The following is a 7,804-nucleotide window of genomic DNA, read 5'->3' as shown; positions in this document are numbered from 1 at the left end:
CTTCTCGAAGACTGCACCTTTCACGCAGTGTTGCTGTGGACAAGCTTCTTTAGCTCTGCTCCAGCTCACGTGGGGCGAGCATCATTTCTTCTTCCTCTAATATTGAAGCACGCGCAGCGCTCCCTTTCCCCAAGAGCTCAGCACAGATTTATGGTAAAAAATCACAAGAGTGAAATATTTATTCGCGTTTCGCCAAGCGCTCAACTATATATCTGCCACTGTTCTTGATGTGCGTGATCGACATTCTGGATTAGCTGAGAGCGGCAGGTGATATTTTTCAAAATTATTTCGGTAATTGAACGAGAAACCTTTCCCATAGATTAAATGTGCAAGCTTTTTGAAGGAAATTGTAGCAATGTTAGTATATTTGTTACTGCTGCTTTATTTACTAACAGTCGCACGTCTTTTGCGAATAGTGCAGCCCCCAAGTGACGGCAGAAAGGGTGTCCGATCATCCCTTGGCTATAGTGTATGTACTCGGGACTTACTCGTAGCATAGCACAGCGACTGCACACTCCTTGAAGCTTGGTGACGTTTTCCAGGCTGATTAGTGTAACAGCTGCATTGTTTGTTAACTCAAATCGTATCTTCTCCTACACATGCAAATGCAGTTTTAGATCTTGCACTGATGACCGAACCAGGAAATATTTATATAAACGTGTTAGAGAGTATCAGCGACCACCATGTTTTGCACTGTGAGCGTGCCCTTGAAATTCCAAAGCCTGAATTGCAAAATAATGTTATACACTATTATACGCGAGAAAAAGTGGAAATCTTACTGCGAGCTTTCATCATTTAGAATTCCAAATGACAATATTCTACAACGACACTACGGAAGTTTCGTGGATAATTCAGGGTAAGTTAGTTGAAGTGAAAGATAAATTTATCCCAAAAATCAGCATCTCCTCATCAACGCAAAATGCACTGTTCATATCCCATAGAGATGAATCTATAAAAAAAGCGTGTACACTAAAGCAAAACTGTTAGCCTTGGGTAGTGGTTTTCAGCTCTGTAGGAAACAAGCGGGAGCATGCAAGAGAAAAACTGAAGCTGCTACAGAATTTTTTCAATCACGATATAACGGCTCTATTAAGCAATAATCCTAATAAGATGTGTAGGGTAATAAATCCCAAGCCTTCTACAACATATTTCATTCCAATATTAAGGATGGTGAGTTTCTTTCGCCGTCACCGACAGCAAAGTACTAATTCTTTAGTTGAGCATAGACTTTAGTTGAGCATAGCCGGGGCTTCGTTCAAAGTGGCGGTCATTTTGACCCGTTCATCGCTGCCGTAACGCCTCCCGCCAAGCGCGTCCAGGCAGGTTTCAATGCCACGTGTCGTCGTGTGTGCGTGTGTGTGTGTGTGTGTGTGTGTGTGTGCATGTTGGTGCCCACGCTTGTCAAAGCGCGGCAGCCGGGGAGAGGAGCTCCCCAACTGGGAGGCGAGGAGGTCTGACCGGCGCCGGCCCTGCGGACGCGCACGTCACGTCTGAACATGTCCGTGCGTCGCCGTCTCGTGCGCCTCATCCCGAGCCGTTCCTTCTTGCCCTCGAGTCCGAGGGTATAAAGGCAGCTGCCCCGGACGCCGAAGAGAGACTTCGATTTCTTCCGTCGAGTAACGTGGTCGCCCTGTCCGGCTGCTCTTTTGCGATGCTAGAATAAACAAGTTGTTCTGTTGGCAGTCGACTCATCCTTTGCCAGGACCTTCGGATGTTTCCAGCTGTGCCCCAGGCCGCTAGGCCAACGCTACCCTTGGGGCTTGCGACCCATTTGCAACACAGGGAAAAGAGTTCCGAGCTGTGGGAGCGCCAAGTAATAGTGCAGTAAGAACTGTACAACGCTATAAGGGAATGTTTCGAAAGAACAAACAATAAATGAGACAAGACAATAAAGAACGTTGACCACGCAGTGTTTGCGAGAAATGGCTTATTCTGGAAACAGCCAGTGGCATAGATCACATTGAATACAAATTAAAGGACAAGTGCAGTGGAGGTACACCAACACACAATCAGTCAAGTGCTCCAAAATTGGAAAAAAATGTGCAGGCCATCGAACAACATTGTTTCATACAACGAGAACCTGACCAATGTCTGGACAGGGTTCAGAAAGCAGTGCATTTTCAGTCAACAAAATCAAATTCCTGGGATATGTACAGTCCACGTCACCCTTGTGTAGAGCGCTCGAGCAGTGCGTACCTAGTAACAAAAAGTGAAATTACAGAGCAGCACCTGATTTCTCAGCAAAGTGGTCGTGTCTACTTTATTTGCGGTTATATCTGGCACTGCTTCAGCTAAAGTGTTTCCTCTGGAACCTATCGGCTGCGACAAGATCTGGATTTGTTTGCACGGTAGTGCACCGCCCGAGCGCTCTACACAAGGGTGACGCAGACTGCACTAACAAAGACATGACTCGAAAAAATCAAATTCACACTGAACCGAGCAAGGGCCAGCTTGAAATCATTCACACCCCCAAAAATAACATACAGCACTGGCTACCTCAACACTGGCACTGCATCATTGCATAACATGTCAAAACGACCAGATTGACAATAACGCAAGACAACACCAAACCAGGACTCCCTTTTCAGGACATCAAGATCAGACACCCATAAATACCATTCCCAACCCTCACACACAAAATGAGGCCCATTCTTTGGGGTGGGTGAATGTTCGAAATTTTTGGACAGCAAATTGAATAAATTCCTGTTCAATTAGTCGAACGAATCAAACAGTACATGTTCAAAATTATTGTAAACAAATCGAATTTGCTCTCAGATTTTCAGATAATTTTCTAACATTTGTCACAACGCTTCATTTTTTTTACTTATCATTTCATTTGTTCTTAGTTTTCTGCGTACAGAAAGCTAAAGGATCAGGCACAAAAGGTACTGTGTACCTGACTAAGTCCCTAAACCCTTCCTTTGTTTGGAAACAGTGCAATTTTTAGAACAAAAAACACAAACATCGAACCCAGGAAATTTAAATGCAGCCAGAACAAATACAGCATTAAAAGAACATTACATACAGAATTAATAAAGGAGCATTACAACAAATACATAATACTTCAAGGAAAACAGTACTAGAACTAATCAACAAAGCAGACATAATTCACCATGTAAAACAACACAACAGGTCTTACACAAAAAGGGATCATGTATTAATGAATTCAAAAGTGGAATTGGACAGAGGCCACCATTATTAAGACATGAATTCCTCAAAACATATCAAACAGCAGAGCATTGCTCAAATAAATATTTAACTAAGTCTTTCTTAAACACTCTGGTTGAAGAGGTTTCCATTGCAATGTTAATTTCTCTATTTTGATTTAGAAGAGAGCGTATTAGGTATTTAACACTATGCTGGCCATTGTTGGTCCTATGTCGTGGCATTCTGCATTTCATTACTCTAAAAGGAAAGGATTGATTTGTTCAAAATATAATTGCTCAAAAAAGCACGATCATTCCTCCTCACTAGATAAATGTGCATTGCAAGTTTATATGTATATAACTGATGCATATACAACACAGTGTGCCTTTCAAAAAAATCTCTGGTTGTCCCAGGTTTTAAACCTTCTATTGCTCTAATGGCTTTCTTCTGTAGGGTTTTTAAAGCTTTTATGTTATTAGAACTTATTGTTCCCCACATTAAAAAGCAGTAATTTAAATGAGACTGTACGAAGCCATAATAATGAGTTAATCTAAATTTCGCAGGAATTTGGTTTTGAAGCTTCCACAATGCACCAATTACCGTTGCTAACATTAATTTTAGGTTGTCTACATGCTCATTCCAAGATAAAAATTCATTAAAGTATAAACCTAAAAATTTAATGCGTGATGTTGATTGTATGGCTTCGTTCCGATAATACAAGCTGAAGTTGCTATCTGCCAAGACATTTCTTGACCAAACAACAGCATATTTGGTAGTGTGTGTTTAATTCTAACTTACTGCAGAGTGACCAGTCAGAAAGTTCTCGTAACCAATAATTCGCAGTTTCATTTAGGTGAATCAAGTCAGATCCACTAAAAAACACATTAGTATCATCAGCATATAGTATTACCTCATCTGTATTAGGAATACTACATATATCATTAATGTAAAGTAAAAATAAAAGTGGGCCTTATATTGAACCTTGCGGGGCTCCTGTGGATACAGTGCCATGACAAGATGAGCGATCTCCAATCATCATATACTGTTTTCGATTTGAAAGTTAATCTTTAATAAGAGTTAATGCAATGCCTCCTGTGCCATAACAACTGATATTATTTAACAAAATATCATGATCTACAGAGTCAAAGATCTTTCTAATATCAAGAAAAATTCCAACTCTGTAGAGCTTCATCTCAATATTTTCAACTATTCTTTCCTTTATGGCTACTAGTGCTAATTCTGTAGATTTGTTCTTTTGGAAGCCGAACTGATCCGGAGTAATAATCTTTAGGCTGTCTAGAAATGTGGAAAGCCTTCTGTAGATCATACGTTCCAAAACTTTAGAAAAAAACACTTGATATAGACATTGGCCTATAGTTGTTTAGGTCTTCCTTTCCTACTGCTTTTTGTATTACCGTCACTTGTGCAACCTTTAGTTCTTCAGGGACCGTCGTCACTAAGAATACAATTACAAATATGCGACAATGGTGCTGCAAGAACATCAGCTACTGCTTTTATTGGTGAGACTTTAATATCATCAAGGCGAGCTGCATTGGAGCTTTTTAATGATTCAATAATCTCCTTAATTTCAGCCTCATCAGAAGGTGCTAAAATTATTGAATGTTCGACATGTCTGTTTATGTAATTTATTTGTTCAGGTAACAACACAGCATTTGTTTGCCTATTACCAAATGCGAGAAAATGTTCATTAAACTTTTCACAGAGCTCACGCCCTGGTGTTATTTCATCACCTAAATTTAGGTAAGAGGGAGCAGTATCCATCTTTCGAGCATTTGAAAGTTCATTAAAAACCTTCCACAATTTATGTGGCTGGTCAATATTTTCAAATTTACTGTTCTGATAGCCATGTTTAGATTTCTTGATCTCAGCATTAACTTTATTGTGGAATTTTTAAATTCCTTGAATTTTGATTGGTCTTTTGTCCTAAGGTAATCATCAAAGTGCTTGTTTCTTTTCTTATTTTGTGATAAATATCCGCGTTTATTCACGGCTTTAGTGTTTTTTTTAGATTTCTTTTAATAGCATATTGGAAAAGCTTTATCATATAGGTCCCTAATTTTACCATAATAGATAGAAAAGCTTTTCTACGCGTCACTTTCACAAAACACGCCAGAGCACTCTGTCTCAAGAGTAAGGGTTCTAAAAGTGGATAACGTGCTTTGATTAATTTTCCTGGCTTTATACCCTTGTGCTGTCAGCTGTCTTGAGACACGACCTTCTGATATACAGAACAATGGCAGATGTTCACTGATTCCAGACAAAAGTGCACCGGAGGCGGTGTTGCCTCTCGTAATTTGCAAACCAGATATCAATCATAGCTTCAGAAGTGTCAGTTATTCGCGTGGGACAAGCAATAGTATTTCTGAAGCCATGAGAAATCATCATTGATAAAAAGTCACTCTGAGCATTGCTGGACACTTGTAAATCAATACTGATGTCTCCAACAACAATAGCCTTTCCATCTGTTTGGGATAATTCCACTAAAATTGTGTCTAAATATTCAATGAAACTGGGTATTTTTTCTGCTGGAGGTCTGTAGACAAGTACCACAACTGTATCGCTCCATCTGAGTGATTATATCATAATCACTGTTAAGTAGAAAATTCCTGTAGTACAGTGCATTTCAGCCCAATCCTAACATATATAGAAACGCCACCACCTTTCTTGTTATTTCTAAACAAACAAAAATGGCTATAACCATTAAAACTATGTACATCAAATTCATTAGCAAACCAGGTCTCCGTAAAACATAAAATATCAAATTTGAGGGTAAGGTCATCAAAAAAGCTTCGAGCTGTTTGCTCTTATTCCTTAGGCTGCGACAATTCAGTGCTAATATAGAAAACGATTTATGCGTCCATTTGTTGCCTGAGATATAGCGATTAAAGTATTCATAGTCACACTTCGTTCCGTACATAGCCCGCACCATAAGCAGCTCTTGAGAATCACAAAAAAATAACAAGCAGATAAGGCCACACGTGAAGCTATTTCTTTCTAGCTTTCTAACCCGTCCCCGTTTCCACTGGACAACCGAGGCTTTGCTGTCATGCGATCGATATCGCTTACATTTGCGATACGCAAGATAGGTGCTGACTCGCCTCGACGTGCAAGAATCTTTCCATTGCTGGTCCAGACAAACTTCCAGCCTACTTCTTTCTTTCGTGAAATAGCAGCGCCTAACAGTTACTTATTCTTTCGAGTCAGGTGCTCGTTCACGAACACCGTCTGGGTCTTGCCTGATAGGCAAAGGTCTTAGGTGATTTTTCCTTTCCTTAGCGAAAACAGCATTGCGTTTGAAGCGGCATGTGAAACGAACAATTACATTCTTGTTGCTAGATTTTGGCACATCAGCTTTGTGGCACACATCGATGTCAGCATCTTCAATCTCCTCACCGAGCTTTTGCCTATTTCTTTCACAGCTGCCAGTTCATCGCAGTCATTCCGTAGTCCCCTTATTTCCAAATTACTGAGTCTCTCATACTGTTCAAGTTCATCTACTCCCGCTTGCATCCTTTTGTTTTCCATTTCAAGCTCCTGGTCTTTTGTCGCAGTGGATTAAGTTCCCCTTTATTTTTCTGCAATGAATCTTCCAAAAACTGCACACATTGACGATGTGTAACACTATTCATATTCTAATTGGAAAAAGTACTATTTGCCCTTCCTTACAAATTCTACTTCTATACAGACACCTAACACGACCACGCACCACCACCACGGCCACCACCTCCTTTGCCACCACCACGTCCTTCACATCCACCTCAACACCTACACAAGTTACTGCCTGACGCAATTTGATGCTAGTGGCCATATATGCTTTTACACACGCACACACACAAGTGATCACAGCATGCTGATGAGTCCTCTTTCTTTCCTCGGTAGACTTATCAACACACACACCCACATGCACACATATTTTCTGCTTTCCACCCACACACGCACAAATGTGATCACAGTATGCCGATGAGTCATCTCTCTCTTCTCAGTAGCATGTGTATTACACATCCATTCAAAGTCAAACAAGTTCATCGATGCCAATTAAATCTTCATTACTGAAATGAGTGCTCAACTGATCAGAAGAGGAGTTGCACGAGTCACAAATGTTGAAGACATCTGGTTCAATTTCAGCGTCAACAATCATATCGTGTTGCCATGCCTCAGCCTCAACTTGCTCCACAAGAACACAACAATTTTGCCAGTTTTCCTGGCTTACGGATGCCAGTGCTTCCGGAAGGAGCTTTTCTACTTCAGCCAAAGTGAAACAGTTGTTGCCAGTTGCGATGCATCCCTTCACCTGGCTCCAGACAAGTTCAATGGGATTGAACTCGCAGTGGTACGGTGGTAAACGAAGCATTTCGTAGCCATGGGTAGCTGTTAGGGTGTCGATGCGGTACACAACGCTGGGTATGTTTAGCTTTTGAGAAAGCTCCAGCAGTTCTATCCTCACCATGTGCTGTGACCACGGCACACCTTTCTTTGTGAGCCAAAGCTGAATACCAGCTTTGCGCGTAGACTTGGTAGGTGCTTTTTCAATACCCACGCTATGATATGGAGCATTGTCCATGACGACAATGCTATTGGCTGGAATGTTTGGCAAAAGCTTGTCGGTGAACCACTTCTCAAAGTAGTTGCCATCCAT

At 40.9% G+C, this 7,804-nt stretch overlaps 1 protein-coding gene across 1 annotated transcript; it reads right to left on the bottom strand.

Moving 5' to 3' along the window:
• Positions 1-7,180: 7,180 nt before the first annotated feature.
• LOC144108701 (uncharacterized) lies at positions 7,181-7,804 on the bottom strand. The gene has a single exon (XM_077641873.1). The coding sequence runs from the start codon at positions 7,802-7,804 to the stop codon at positions 7,181-7,183; it is 624 nt and encodes a 207-aa protein (XP_077497999.1).

The sequence above is a fragment of the Amblyomma americanum genome, chromosome 10 (assembly GCF_052857255.1).
Source record: "Amblyomma americanum isolate KBUSLIRL-KWMA chromosome 10, ASM5285725v1, whole genome shotgun sequence".
Classification (NCBI taxonomy): domain Eukaryota; kingdom Metazoa; phylum Arthropoda; class Arachnida; order Ixodida; family Ixodidae; genus Amblyomma; species Amblyomma americanum.
This window is presented reverse-complemented; position numbering and strand designations above follow the sequence as displayed.